This window comes from Diplodia seriata (assembly GCF_021436955.1).
Source record: "Diplodia seriata strain FDS-637 chromosome Unknown scaffold_1, whole genome shotgun sequence".
In the NCBI taxonomy this organism is placed as follows: domain Eukaryota; kingdom Fungi; phylum Ascomycota; class Dothideomycetes; order Botryosphaeriales; family Botryosphaeriaceae; genus Diplodia; species Diplodia seriata.
The window spans coordinates 340685-353922 of NW_027117308.1; the positions used below are offsets into that span (position 1 = coordinate 340685).

The 13238-nt window shown below is 58.7% G+C and overlaps 4 protein-coding genes across 4 annotated transcripts; 2 read left to right on the forward strand and 2 right to left on the reverse strand.

Annotated features, from left to right (window-relative positions):
- Positions 1–1800: 1800 nt before the first annotated feature.
- Positions 1801–3358, forward strand: ERG13_1 (3-hydroxy-3-methylglutaryl coenzyme A synthase; the record flags this gene model as incomplete). Its single annotated transcript, XM_066771612.1, has 4 exons — positions 1801–1957; positions 2017–2816; positions 2877–3164; positions 3221–3358. 4 exons carry the CDS (start codon positions 1801–1803, stop codon positions 3356–3358), a joined length of 1383 nt encoding a protein of 460 aa, XP_066636891.1.
- A 2770-nt stretch (positions 3359–6128) lies between these two features.
- NHP6 (Non-histone chromosomal protein 6) lies at positions 6129–6611 on the reverse strand (the record flags this gene model as incomplete). The annotated part of the gene is made up of 4 exons (XM_066771613.1): positions 6129–6161; positions 6211–6335; positions 6388–6483; positions 6545–6611. The coding sequence occupies 4 exons, from the start codon at positions 6609–6611 to the stop codon at positions 6129–6131; spliced, it is 321 nt and encodes a 106-aa protein (XP_066636892.1).
- A 3495-nt stretch (positions 6612–10106) lies between these two features.
- SLS55_000099 (uncharacterized protein) lies at positions 10107–11319 on the forward strand (the record flags this gene model as incomplete). The annotated part of the gene is made up of 2 exons (XM_066771614.1): positions 10107–10956; positions 11291–11319. 2 exons carry the CDS (start codon positions 10107–10109, stop codon positions 11317–11319), a joined length of 879 nt encoding a protein of 292 aa, XP_066636893.1.
- Positions 11320–11602: 283 nt separating this feature from the next.
- Positions 11603–13131, reverse strand: SLS55_000100 (uncharacterized protein; the record flags this gene model as incomplete). The annotated part of the gene is made up of 2 exons (XM_066771615.1): positions 11603–12822; positions 13125–13131. 2 exons carry the CDS (start codon positions 13129–13131, stop codon positions 11603–11605), a joined length of 1227 nt encoding a protein of 408 aa, XP_066636894.1.
- Between the last annotated feature and the right edge of the window lie 107 nt (positions 13132–13238).

A 13238-nucleotide genomic window follows, 5' to 3' on the forward strand; every position in this document is an offset into this window, starting at 1 on the left:
AGCGAATGCACCTATGTTGTTAGCGTAGAAACACGGGCAAAACACGGGTTCGTGCTATCCGATTTTACTCATGGGAGAGCTCTTCTTTCGGAACGCTTGGGCACACCCAATGCACGGATATCCACTGAGGTTATACGGTTACCGAATATATGCTGACATGGAGTGGATTGACCACCTCCAATTGATTGAAGGCAGAAAACCCCAGGATGCCTGATGCCGTCGATCAGACTTGGCGTCATGGGTTTGCCGATCGATTTGAGAGATAGCGTTGATAGATAGAAATTATTTTATTCCTGCCAATCGCTGCCTTCACGATCAGCTAGAAAAAATGGGTAGGCGGGAGATTCGAGAAATAGCTGAACACGAGTCATTCAAGATCAGCGGACACGCATCGACAGCCTCGAACAAGAGCCATCAGATGCCGAGCCACAGAGTGGTGAATAGTAAGACCTTTCTTGAACGTGCTTCATGAGATTCAGCCTCGACCCGAGCGGGATGTTGAAGAGATCTTTCATATCGGCTGTAGGAGCCTAACGTTTATGCACACTCAGACCTCAGTTGCAGTGCCCGCTTCATTTGTCGCCATACCTTTCTAAGTTCCGTTTATAAGGGACATGGTCTTCCACCAGCTTCTGAGGCAATACAATGAACAAAATATTAAAGAGTGTTGGGTTCCATGGGAAAGAGTGATGTCGAAAGGGACTCGACAGACGGCTGGACCATGGGATGCGGCTTGAAAGGATTTTCTCGTCGCCAGACGCGCGTACGGACAATAGTGGGCATTTATGTGCTCGGTTTGCATGTGCATGAGGCCAGATGCCTGGACGGCGAGATCGGCGTCGGCAGACCGCAGTCGGAAGGAGGGTTGCTCCAGAAAACGCCTGCAGGAGAAAATGTATAGCAAAATTTATGACAATTAGCAATGCAGTAGGCCCGACAATTGGATGGAACAGGGACCGGCCGAAGCGAGAATCGAGAGAGCTGAGTGGCCACGGAAGGGAAGAGGCGTATGCCACGGCGGCTGCCCGAGGCTTTGAACGATAAAAAGCAGGGCAGGCTGGAGACAATGGCAGGCTGGACCGGGGGTTTGATCGGAGATAAGATCCACCATGATCGGGTGGTGGCCCAGCCTCTCGGGAAAGCGAGGAAGAGCGCACGGCAACGGCGGCGGGTTGGTCCGCAAGATGCCGTGTCGAGGGAAGGTTCACGTAAAAAGTGCGTGGTGGCGTGGAGTAGTGGTGGGGTCGCGCAGACAAATGCGCGCCAGCTGCTTGGAACTGATTAGATCTTTTTCCGATAACGGGCCCTGGGTCGTATGACGGCGGGGAGCGGCGCGGCAGTAGCGGGCAGCCCGTCGGTTGGGGCAAATAAGCAAATAAGGCCCGCGGGCGAGGATGGCGGCATCGTGGGCGAGGGATGCGCAAGCGAAGGCTGAGGCTGCGAGGATGAGCCCATTCCGCAGGCAGCAGCGCGGTGACCTCAGCGAGGCGCAGGGCGGGTGCCTGCATTTACCCTCGCTGACCGGAGGGCTTGCGTGTGCAGCGGTGTCACGGCAGCCTGGGGTGTGTGGGAGGGCTGGCGGCCAGGTGTCTCTGGGAGCGGTCAAGGCGATAGGCCCTTATCGTGCCTGGTCTAGGCTGGTTCGCGTTTAGTCCAATTTCACCTTACAGGGGGGGTCATGAAAGAATATCAACAGGGACCGTTGAGCTTTCCACGCCGCCGCCCTCAACCCTCTTCGCCCTCCCGCTCGCTCTCTTGCTCTCCCCCCAGTCGCCCTCCGCTGCACGCCCGCCCGTCACAATGGCCCCCCAGAACATTGGCATCAAGGCCATCGAGCTCTACTTCCCCGCCCAGTGCGTCGACCAGACCGAGCTCGAGAAGTTCGATGGCGTTTCCCAGGGGAAGTACACCATCGGCCTCGGCCAGACCAAGATGAGCTTCTGCGACGACCGGGAAGGTGCGCGCCGCCCCGTGTGCAACGCCCTCCGTTTGCAGTGTTAACGCGTAGCGTACCAGACATCTACTCGCTGGCCCTCACCACCGTTTCCTCGCTGCTCAAGAAGTACAATGTCGACCCCAAGAACATCGGCCGCCTCGAGGTCGGCACCGAGACGCTCCTCGACAAGTCCAAGTCGGTCAAGTCGGTGCTCATGCAGCTGTTCGAGGAGTCGGGCAACACCAACATCGAGGGCGTCGACACCGTCAACGCCTGCTACGGTGGCACCAACGCCGTCTTCAACTCCCTTAACTGGGTCGAGTCCTCGGCTTGGGACGGCCGCGACGCCATTGTCGTCGCCGGCGACATCGCCCTCTACAAGAAGGGCAATGCCCGCCCGACTGGTGGTGCTGGCTGCGTTGCCATGCTCATCGGCCCCGACGCGCCCGTCGTTTTCGAGCCTGGCCTTCGCGGCACCTACATGGCTCACGTCTACGACTTCTACAAGCCCGACCTGACCAGCGAGTACCCCTACGTCGACGGCCACTTCTCCATCCGCTGCTACACCGAGGCTGTTGATGCCTGCTACAAGGCCTACAACGCTCGCGAGGAGAAGCTTGCCGCCCAGGCGAACGGCCACTCGAACGGCACCAACGGCGCGGCCTCCGCCCAGGAAGTCCCGCTCGATCGCTTCGACTACATGTCTTTCCACGCCCCCACCTGCAAGCTCGTCAGCAAGTCGTACGCCCGTATGCTCTACAACGACTACCTCAAGGACCCCAAGAACCCTCTGTTCGCCGAGGTTCCCGAGGAGCTCCTGAACCTCGACTACGCCGCCTCCATCACCGACAAGACGGTTGAGAAGACCTTCATGGCCCTGGTAAGTTTACTGGTTCCTGCAGAGTTGCGCACGTGGCAGTTCGGCTAACACCCCCGCCAGTCCAAGAAGCGCTTCGCGGGCCGCGTTCAGCCCAGTGTTCAGGTTCCCACCATGTGCGGTAACATGTACAGCGGCAGCGTCTGGGGCGGCCTCATCAGCTTGCTCTGCAACGTTTCCTCCGACGAGCTCCAGGGCAAGCGCGTTGGTCTCTTCAGCTACGGCAGTGGACTCGCTTCGTCGCTGCTTTCGCTCAAGGTCAAGGGCAGCGTCAAGGAGCTCCAGGAGAAGGTTGACCTGCAGACGCGCCTGGATGCGCGCGAGGTCGTCCCCCCGCAGGCCTACGATGATGTAAGTTTGGAAGATTTCCGCGCACTGGACCATGCCGGGAGCTAACAACGCGATAGATGTGCCTTCTCCGCGAGGAGGCCCACCTGCAGAAGGGCTTCAAGCCCAAGGGCTCCGTCGACCGCATCGTCCCCGGTACCTACTACCTTGAGGAGGTGGACGACATGTTCCGCAGGAAGTACGCCATCAAGGCTTAAATTCCACAATCCCGCACAACACCGTAGGGTCCATGACACCGCTGTGGCATACCCTTTTTCCGATGCATCACAGCTGGACGAGTTTTGTGGGTGTAAATAGTTCCGCACGTCCATGCGCCACACTTTTCGTCCTGCGGGGTTTGGGGCAAACGAGGGGTACGGGAAACGAGTTGGGATGACGATACCTTCGGCGATTTTCGCTCGCCGACCTCCGAAAACGGGAGGTTCTTCTTTTAACATGCATGAACATGACGATATAATAGATCGCTTGCTCCTCGCCTGGCCCAGTTTATTACTTATTCAACGGTCGAGGGCGGCGACGGGGCTGCGGTTGGAAAAACTTCAAAGAAATGTGATATTTAACGTAGAGTAACTAAACACACGGAACCTTCGACGGGTTGATTTCAATAGTCTTCACTACCTAGACCAGAGAAATACACCAAACTTTGTTTGATTGCCACCTGTCCAATAGAGAGAGGAAGAAAAAAAAGGCGCATCGGAAAATAAGGTTTTTTTCCTGTGAGCTGTCAATGCAGCGCGTTGTAGATCAACACCGTTGGTAGGTCGAGAAATCAGGCCAGAAGCGTGCACAGCCTATTGTCGATCTTATTATGTCTTTCCCTGCGCCGTTGTCTTGCCACCACCAACCACATCAGATGTGTTGTGCCACCCTTCTGGACCATGCACCCGGTGACTTGTGCGACAACACCTCTCCGATCCCTCAGGCCACTCTCGTCGCATTATCGAAAAAAAAAAAAAAAAAGACCCCGTTCGAGCCAAGGAGAAAGGGATGAGATGGAGGTGGCAGCATTGCCAACTCCAAAGTTCCAAGCAGTGTTGTGTTGCACCTGCTCCCTGGAGAGCGTAGAAGAAAGACGAACGAGCTGCAAGGGCTGTTTCCCGAGCTGTCGGGCGATGATACCATCGCAGACGAAGGGCCTGCACTTCTTTTTCTTTTTTTTTTCCATCTTCTCCTCGTTCTTCTTCCCCGCCAATTGTGGGGTTACTGCGTGCGTTGCGGCTACGGTCCGTCTGGGCACACACTGGTGAGACGTAAGGCTCCGAGCTGTGGAAACGGTTCCGGGGACTACTACATCTCGACTCGTGGCGACTGCGGCGATGAGTTTGAACCGACACTCGCTTCGAGCATTCGACAGTTCGTGAGCAGCCTTCTTGTCGTGGTGGGAAGAACAAGAGAGTGCGGTCGCGCGTCGACGTCGTGTGGCTGCAGTCGCGTTGGAAAACACCACGACGGCGTGTGAAATGGGGAATGGAAGACGGCTCCCCACCCCCAAAAAAAAAGTCAAGGCGACCGTCTCAGGAGTATCAACTCCCGGGGCATAGCCCTACAAAACCCCTTTCCAGGGATTTTCCCGCTCCCAAGAGGGAAGGTGGTGGAGAGCGGGATGAGAATATCATCCCACCCACCCTCCGCACCATACATAGGCCCGAGGACCCTTGGGTGGAAGATCGATCTCGCAAGTGGAGCCTACAGGCTTCGATGTCGATAGACGAGCAAAGACGGTTGGAAGTGGAGATAGCCGATAGCGGTTCCTGGCCTGTCAGCTACCACAGTGCAATACGACACGTGAAGGGATGCGTGACGAAACAGAGGCAATATCGAAGCGTTGTGATCCGTATGCTTGACAGTAGTGCCGCTCAAAGCCCCCACCGTCGAAGACTGATGACTTGGCCGAAACAGCAGTCACTGTACGGATGATAAAGGACGCCAGCAGCTCTTAAGTACACCAACGGCGCGCGCGCCCAAAGGGCCAATCAAACCCTTCCCGGAAGTCGGCGGAGTAAGCGAGGTCCCAGCGGCGGCGAGCGGGAAGATAGCCGGACGGGGGAAGATGGGGTGTAACAGTAGCGGATGCAGACGACCGGTAGCTTGTGCTGATGGCCCCCGCCCCTTCACAAATAATGATGGGCCGGTCGAGAGATGGCGCGCAGGACGGACGGACGGACGGCTCGCTCTACGCAGCGGCAGTAGACCACTTGGGGCCCGAACAAGCGGGGAGGAAAGTCTAATGATGATGCAAGCGGATGCCCTTTGCTGCTGCAATCAACAAGAGGAACATGTGTGAGGGTGGATGCCCAAGGCCACATGCGGCACCATCATGGCTACCCTTGGAGAGACAGCAGATGATCTCCAGGCACCGTCGCTCCGAAAGGCGCTGTGCAGATCCAAAGGGCGAGGGATGAATGGACGATTGCCGTAGCCGCTGATCGCGCGAGGGCGGGGGCTGCGAGGACCCCGGGAGCTAGGCACACGATGACGAAAGCCAAGCGCCGTAATAGGAAATTATCTCGTTCCATAGCAGGTAGAGCTTCTAGTATACATTGAACTCGAGGGAAGAAACCGGTGAGAGGATCATCGTTTGTAGTCGTCGCTGACCTGACTGCAGCTATTGGCGTTAATCGCCTAGCAAAAAGCTGCTCCCATAGCACCTTCATCCGTGAGAATGAGTCCGCTTGGCCAGAAGTGACCCTCATGCTTTTGCATGTTCAGTTTCCCCCAGCATCGTTATCCCAGTGAAAATCGACCGCCCGTCCCGAGAGAAATGGCAGACCAGAACTTCCCAAGACGCGCCCCGTAAGCAAGGAATACCAGTAATTGTGATGCAACACGCGGGTGACCCGATTATGAGAAACCGCACGACCCTGCCTCGCCCTGATGACGCCACAGAGCAAAACAGCGAAAAGGACCGCGGAAAGAGGTCGACTCATGCAGGAGTAGACGGAACATCAGAGAGATGGTGCAAGAGATTTACTCCGACGCCTCATCCTCCTCATCGGCGCCCTGTTCTGGTCAGCATCGCGGCAGAGACATCACGGAGCGGGGTACGTACAGCAGCATAAGCAGCCTTCTCATCCTCGTAGCGCTTCTTGTCGTTGGCGGCCTTGGCCTCATAGGGAGCGCGCTGCTTGTCGGAAAGGGCCTTCCACTTCTCGCCCAGGATCTTGCCGACCTCACCTGCGTGGCTTGTGAGCAGACGCACCGGGGGCTGGGGAACACGACAACGTACCGAACTTGATGCCGGGGTTCTCCTCGCGAACCTTGTCGCGCATGTCGTTGGCGAAGAACATGTAGGCAGAGAGACCACGCTTGGGCGCGTTGGGGTCTGGACGGGGTCAGCTACAACGCTCGTTGCACGGGTGAGGAACGGATGCGGGCAGACGCACCCTTCTTCTTCTTGCCGTCAGCCTTGCTGGCCTTGGTCTTGCGGGACGTGGTCTTCTCCTTGGGCATGGTCGCGGTGGTCGTCAAGCTGCGAGGCGGCGTGGTCAGCGCGATGTGCAGAGGTGGGCGGTTGATGGACGGGGGACGGGTGCGGCGGGCTTGAAATAGTCGCGCAGCAGCGTCGGTGCAGATTTCGGCGTGCAAACGCGTCAGGTGACGGGTGCAAGGGTATGCGACCGGCTGCAGAGCTGCAGCGACGGTGCAGGGAGGGAGTGGTGGAGAATGGAGCTGTTGTTGTGGGTGAGGTGGGCTGCGGGCTGCGCGGGCGCATTGCGGGCGCGGTCGCAGAAACAGCGCAGAACACCAAGGCGTGCAGAGGCAAGCAGACGCGTCGCAAGAGGAGCAGGATGCACTTACAAGACGAATTGGAGCTGTGCGGGTGAGGGTGTGGAGATGGAGGGCGCCTGTGTAGCTCGTTAGTATGGGGTGCTGGCTGGCAGCGGTGATGGCGAGATGACGGCTCAAGACTCGAAGCAGGCACGAATGAAGGGCAAAAATGGGCAGGACGAGAGCAGTGTCGCGCAGAAGTGCGAGAAAAACGCGTAAAAAAGGGTGCGTTGTGGTTGCGGTGGGCGGCGGGTGCGAGGCTGCACTGCGCAAGCGATACTTACTCGTGGGGGGACGTGTCTCGACGGATTGTGTGGGCGCTGTAGAGAGAGGGTGAGAGCTGCTGCGCAGTATGGGAGGGAGCGCGGGCGGCCCAGCGGTTTTGGTGAGGACAGCGCGCGGCGTAATCACAGCCTAAGCCAGGTCACGTGCTCCACCACAACACAGCGCGGCGCCGGGCACGCCTGAGAAGAGAGGGGCTCCTCAAGTCGAATCGGCACGACGCAGCCCGCTTTCCTCCTGCCCAGTGCCGTGCCTAGATGCCCGTGAGCGCGCCATGCTCATGCTGCCCGCCCGCCTCCCTGCCTTGCGCGCCTTTTGTCCCACGGGCTGCAGCGGGGCCGCGCCCACTCCCAGACCGCGCGGGCAACGAGCAGCCGGACAGCAGCACGACAAGGCACCGCGTCCACGCCCGCGCGCAGCTCCGCCAGAAACGGCTGTCGGCCGCCGCCCGCACACCCTTTCCCCAGCCCTGCCCTGCCGGCCGCCCGCCAAGCGGCCTGCTGCGCGAGCGTCTCCGCGACGATGCTCCAGCAGTGGCATGATGCAGCCCTCCCGCGCAAGCCACGCCAATGTACCGTCCCGCCCGGCCAGTCCACGCAGTCCAGTGCTGGAGGGCCCGGGTGCGCACGCGCGGATCATCGGCTGCGGAGAAGGAGCCTCCAGCTGACACGGTCGACGCTGGCGGCCCATTACGCGTGCAGCAGACTCGCCCTCACCCTCGCCAGCGACTCGTAGCTGAAACAGCGCGCGCCGACACGCCCGCAGCAGGACGCGGCAGCACCCCCGGCCGCCGTGATATCGACTGCTTCTCGGGCAGCACTGCAGCACGACTCACGTGCCGCGCCTCTCGCTGCGCGCGCGGAATGTATAAGTAAGCCGCCTGCCCGCCTGCCGCCGATCGGTTGCGCCTCTTTTCCCCCAGCTCAAAGCGGGCTGGTCGCCTGCGGCGACGCACCGCGTTCCCATTCGCGCCCGAAGCATGCCCTTCTCCTTTGTTTTTGTCCCGCGGAATTGAATGCCTCGTCCCGGCAACAGCCGCAGCCATCACCAGCTCCTCCAATGCGTCCCGGCACGCTTGGGTACGTTGTCTTTCAGCTGTCTCTTTCCGGGAAGCAGTGAGCATGATGATGGGATTTCATTGCATGGCTTATCCGAGCGTCTCTGTGCGGAAGCCTTTTCGAATCTCTTTCTGACGTCGAAGCCATTGTGGTTTCCATTGTTTCGTTCCGAGTCGACATGGCAGCAGCCGGCCCTGACAGCTTGCACACTTAGGATGCATCATTCAGTTTGGTGTCTTTGCTTGACCTTAGATGCGACTCCTGCATGCTTTCGACGTTATCACGTCAGATTGCAGCAAGAGTCGCCGTATCCGATTACTCAACCCAGCCTGCACCGTGTGCAACAAGCGATATCGCAAGTCAATGTTACCGCGCGTTCGACGAGGTAGCAGACGATGCTTGATGTCAACACCTCAATTGTCTCCGGGATTGTTCGCGATACAAGTCAATTAGTGCCACCACATTTTGCGTTCCTTTTTTGGACCCGGATGACGCTGTGGCTCTCATCAGTATCTCAATATCACAACGCTTCGGCCGACCGACTGCAACCTTCAACGAGCCCATGAGTCGAGTCCGACGGCATTTTACAGCAAGATCTGTCCTGCCAACCACACACGACCCACGCCCGCGCTTTCGGCGCCCTGCCCTGGCCCACCTGTCAGACGCCCTTCCCGTGCTCAGTTGGCAAACCCTACGCATGTGTCCTGTGGATTGACACGGTGTGCACGACTTCGAAAATGACTTCATAGTGTTTTGATGACATCATTTTCATCACGCAGTGGAGCGAAGTGGGTCGGACCGGACAAGTCTTTCGTCCCTGCTTTGCATGCGCCAGGTCCATCATCATCTCTCCGCAAAATGCCCAGATCTACCGGCACCCTTCAGCGAAAATCGCGAAGATCTCACCCTTGACGTTGCAGGGCTACGTCCATCGGCGCAACCTCTCAGTCAGCAACCACAAGCTCTCATTAAAGAATTCATTATCATTCACTCCCACATGGTTGATGGCCCCACTGAAGGGATAGCCCTACGGATCTAAGAATAAGGTTCCGATTGGTCCTGGGGGAAGCTTATTCCGACCGCAATGTGGCATCAACCAGATGCTCTACGCCTGCCAACGAATCGTTTCCAATGTTAGTGTCTTCCACAACCTTAGCTGCCATAAACATTGTCTTCTTGTTGTATGCGTGACACTCCAATCATTGCGTTGTGTCGAACTTTTGCGTATGCCCTTTTCTACTTGGGAGCCATTTGGATCGATTGCTGTCCCATGTCGTTACCACTCCCCGCAACACCTTCAAATCTTTCGAAGCCAAAAGTAGGACACAGCCTATAACGCATCACGGACGAGACACGGGCTCGAGAATACCATATTCAAGCTTTGAACGTTACTCAGAGCCACATGTTTATGTGGGATTCAAACAAACGTTCGGCCTATGTATCGACCTGGCCGTCTTCCATGGCATCTTAACTTGATAGCAGAGTCGTCTAATAGTCGTACGAACTGATAATAAGCTCAGTTTGAGGTAATATGCTTCCTCCGGCTTATCCCAGTTCGGACAGCGGTCAGTCAAGGGGAGACATAGGCCGAGGAAGGAAGTCGCGCCCCAATCGCGCCTTCCACAAGCAGCTCATACCCGGAACAAAGGTAGGAGCGGGTGCCGGTCGCATCGCCGGTATAAAATCTGGTGTTTATTGCGCATCCTTCCTCTCTTCTTCTTTTCTCCTTGGCTTCCGAACTTCCGTCATTCCTGCTTTCCTGCGCTCCACCAAGTTCGAAGCCACCACCACTACCATCACCATCACCATCACCATCACCACCACCGCCACCGCCACCATGTCCGCTCCCGCTCCCGCTCCCGCTCCCACCCTTTCCGCCAAGCCTCCTCGTGCTGGCTCCCCGCTCGAGCCACACAACAACAAGAAGTTCCATGGCAAGTGCTGGACTAGGGGTGAGCACCCCGATTCTGGAGCGAGTTTGGAGGGTGTGCTCTCTTGGGCCGAGGGGGAGTACACCCGCGACGACCGCGGGTACCGCCTCACCTTCTGGACGGATGCGGCCATGCATCAGACCAACGACAGGAGCGAGCAGCCGGGCGGCGGCCCCGAGGGCACCGACTGCTCGTCGGCGGTGGTCTACCGCAACCAGCTCACCGACGATGACTGGGAGTGGGTCGAGGACACTCTCAGCCACGAGGGCACCGTCACCATCCGTTTCGGCGAGCTGAGCGCCGTCGTCCTCGCGCTGCGCAAGGCGCTCCAGATCGTGAGCTCGCCCACCGGGGCCCACATCACCACTGTCGCCATCTACAGCGACAACCTTCGCATCGTGGAGTGGATCCGCGACTACAGGAAGGGGAGCAGGTACTGGGGGAGGTGGGCCGGTCACTTCCGCGACGAGATGGCTGAGGTCGTGGACCTCACCAACCGCATGCGCCGCATCGGCGTCCAGGTGGAGCTGGCGTGGATTCCCGGACATGCCAAGGTTGAGGGAAACGTCCTCGCCGACCACGTCGCGAGACGCACGTCGGGAACGCTTCCGACGTGGCCGCGGAGCAATGAGGGCTTCATCAAGCTCTTCAACGCCGGCCTCGAGGCGTTTGAGCAGCGTTGGGCGGTGATTTATGACCGCAACTGGGCCGAGGCGGTCTTTGCACGCCGCGATCAGGCCCGCAGGGCCAGGTCTTGTAAGTGTCTTGAGCTCACCTTTCCCTGGGTGTTCAAGAACGGGATAACTACTTACAGAGTTCCTCATCTGCATTCTTCACCATTTTCGCCATCATTGCCGCCACCTCACCCGACATCATCACACATCACCATCCTCCGACCCGACATCCCTGGAAGGAAAACCAGTCGAAACCCACGAGCATTACGGCACTTTTCAGCATCCTTCCTTCCGACCACATCTCATCTCTCACAACCTCTCCGCGATGTCACACGCGGGCGTGAGGCGGCTCCGGCCCCTCACGCGCCTGGCGAACAGCTCACACGTCCACGTCGTGCCAGGCGGGAACTTCACAGCGGTTGTCACTGCTGAGATGCTAAGATGAGCAAGGCTTTTTCACAAGCCCGCATGCGGTAAGTCTGCAATACCATACAGAACGAGTAAGTGATCATGCTAACTGTGCGGTGCACGGCTACGAGGATGAATCCTGGCTAGGCCATTCTTCCGCTATCAGACCCGGCAGTGAATATGGCCAACACTACCTCGGAATATATGAAGTAGATATTTGATTCGAAGTTGTACCTGTACTGATCCTCACAAAATCCGAAATATTGTCTGCCTCTGTCATGAAAGCCACGAAATTCAATCCCAATCGCTTAGTAGGCCCGTCAGAGGACACTGGAAACAAACGGCGTCTTCCAGTATCCCGGGAAGTAATGAGGCAGCTTCGTCGCAATCCACCTCACGATGGCCGCGTTGGTCTCCTCCGGTTTCTCCAGCGCAACCCAATGGCCCGCGTCGATGCTGACCTCGGTCAAGTTGGAGCAGGACTCCCGCATGGGCTCAGCCAGCCTGGACACGGCCGTGTCGCAGATATTGTCCCACTTGGCCTCGATGAACAGGACGGGGAAGTGCAGGTGTCCACCGTTCGGCGCGTCCTTCAAGTACTCCCGGTTGACGTCGTGATTGAGATAGTACGCATTCGGGCCCTCGAACCCGTTCCTCTCAAACTCGGCGACCAGCCCATCGAACATGGCACCGTCGTACCGCGCAAACAGTGTCTCCCCCACCGCCGTCTCGGGCGCGCTCTCGCGGCCGCCAAACCACCCGCCCGCCTCGCGCATGCGCGCCGTGAAGGCCGGCTTCCCGAACGCGGCCGGGCTGCCGGGCCGGTAGATCCACCGCAGCGTGTTGGGCACGTCGGCTCGGAGCAGGGCGGCGCTGCGCGCGGGCTCCTCGGCGTGGAAGGCCTGGTAGTCCCACTGCGCGAGCGGGTAGCCGGCGTCCTCCGGGTAGACGTCGCGGTCCGACAAACGCACCAGCTTTTCCAACCCACCCCCTTCGAGGACCCCGTACGGCACCGCCATGCCCGCCGCCCCCGCGCAGGCTTCCGGGTGCGCCGCCGCCAGCGCCCACACCAGCCCCGCGCCCCAGTCGTGCCCGAGCCACACGGCGCGCGGCCGTCGCAGGTGCGCCAGCAGCGCGAGCATGTCGCCGACGTGCTCGCTGAGGGCGTAGGCGCGTTTGTTTTCGTCGTCCCCGGAGGCGGCGGGCACGCTGGACCGCCCGTACCCCCGCGTGTCGGGAGCGATGGTGCGGAAGCCCAGGGCGGCGAGGGCGAGGAGTTGCGGCGTCCATGTCGAGCCGTTGGCTGGCCAGCCGTGGATGAAGATGAGGAGGGGGCCGGACGCCGGGCCGGCGGACCAGTAGAAGGTCTTTTTTGTGTCATCGTCGTGGGTGAAGGTGTGCGAGGTGAGGGTGGGGAGGGCGGCCATGGTTGGAGGGGGGTTTGGATATGGGGGCGTTATGAGGTGTTTGGGAATGAGATGGGGCAAGAGGGATTTGGTATGCTTTGCAGTATGGGAGATGGAGAAGGTGGGAAGATGGTCTTACAGAACCAATTGATCGTAGGTGTGGTCCGCTTTCAGAAACGTGTGGCAGTGCGGAGACGAGAGCTTGGTCGTGAGACGAATTGGGTCGGTTTATATATCCCGAGGGTAGGCAACCGCGACATGTTGTCGGGACTGTCCAGGCCAAGGATATTATACGACGTCTCTTCTGCCTTGATTAATAATGATGCAAGCTGTGGGAACCTTGCTCCAGCTGGCGTATTGCCTATTGCCGATAGCCGATAGGCGATGGGATGCGATGCGGAACCTGGCGGAGTGCACTGGAGGTGGCGATTTGTACCCCGCATCGCGCTTACTGGGGTGGCATCAGCATTAGTGCACAGCATCAAGACCCAATGTAGCAGCCATATCTCCAATTCAAGTGCCGTAATGTACATTCACATGTCTGATACGC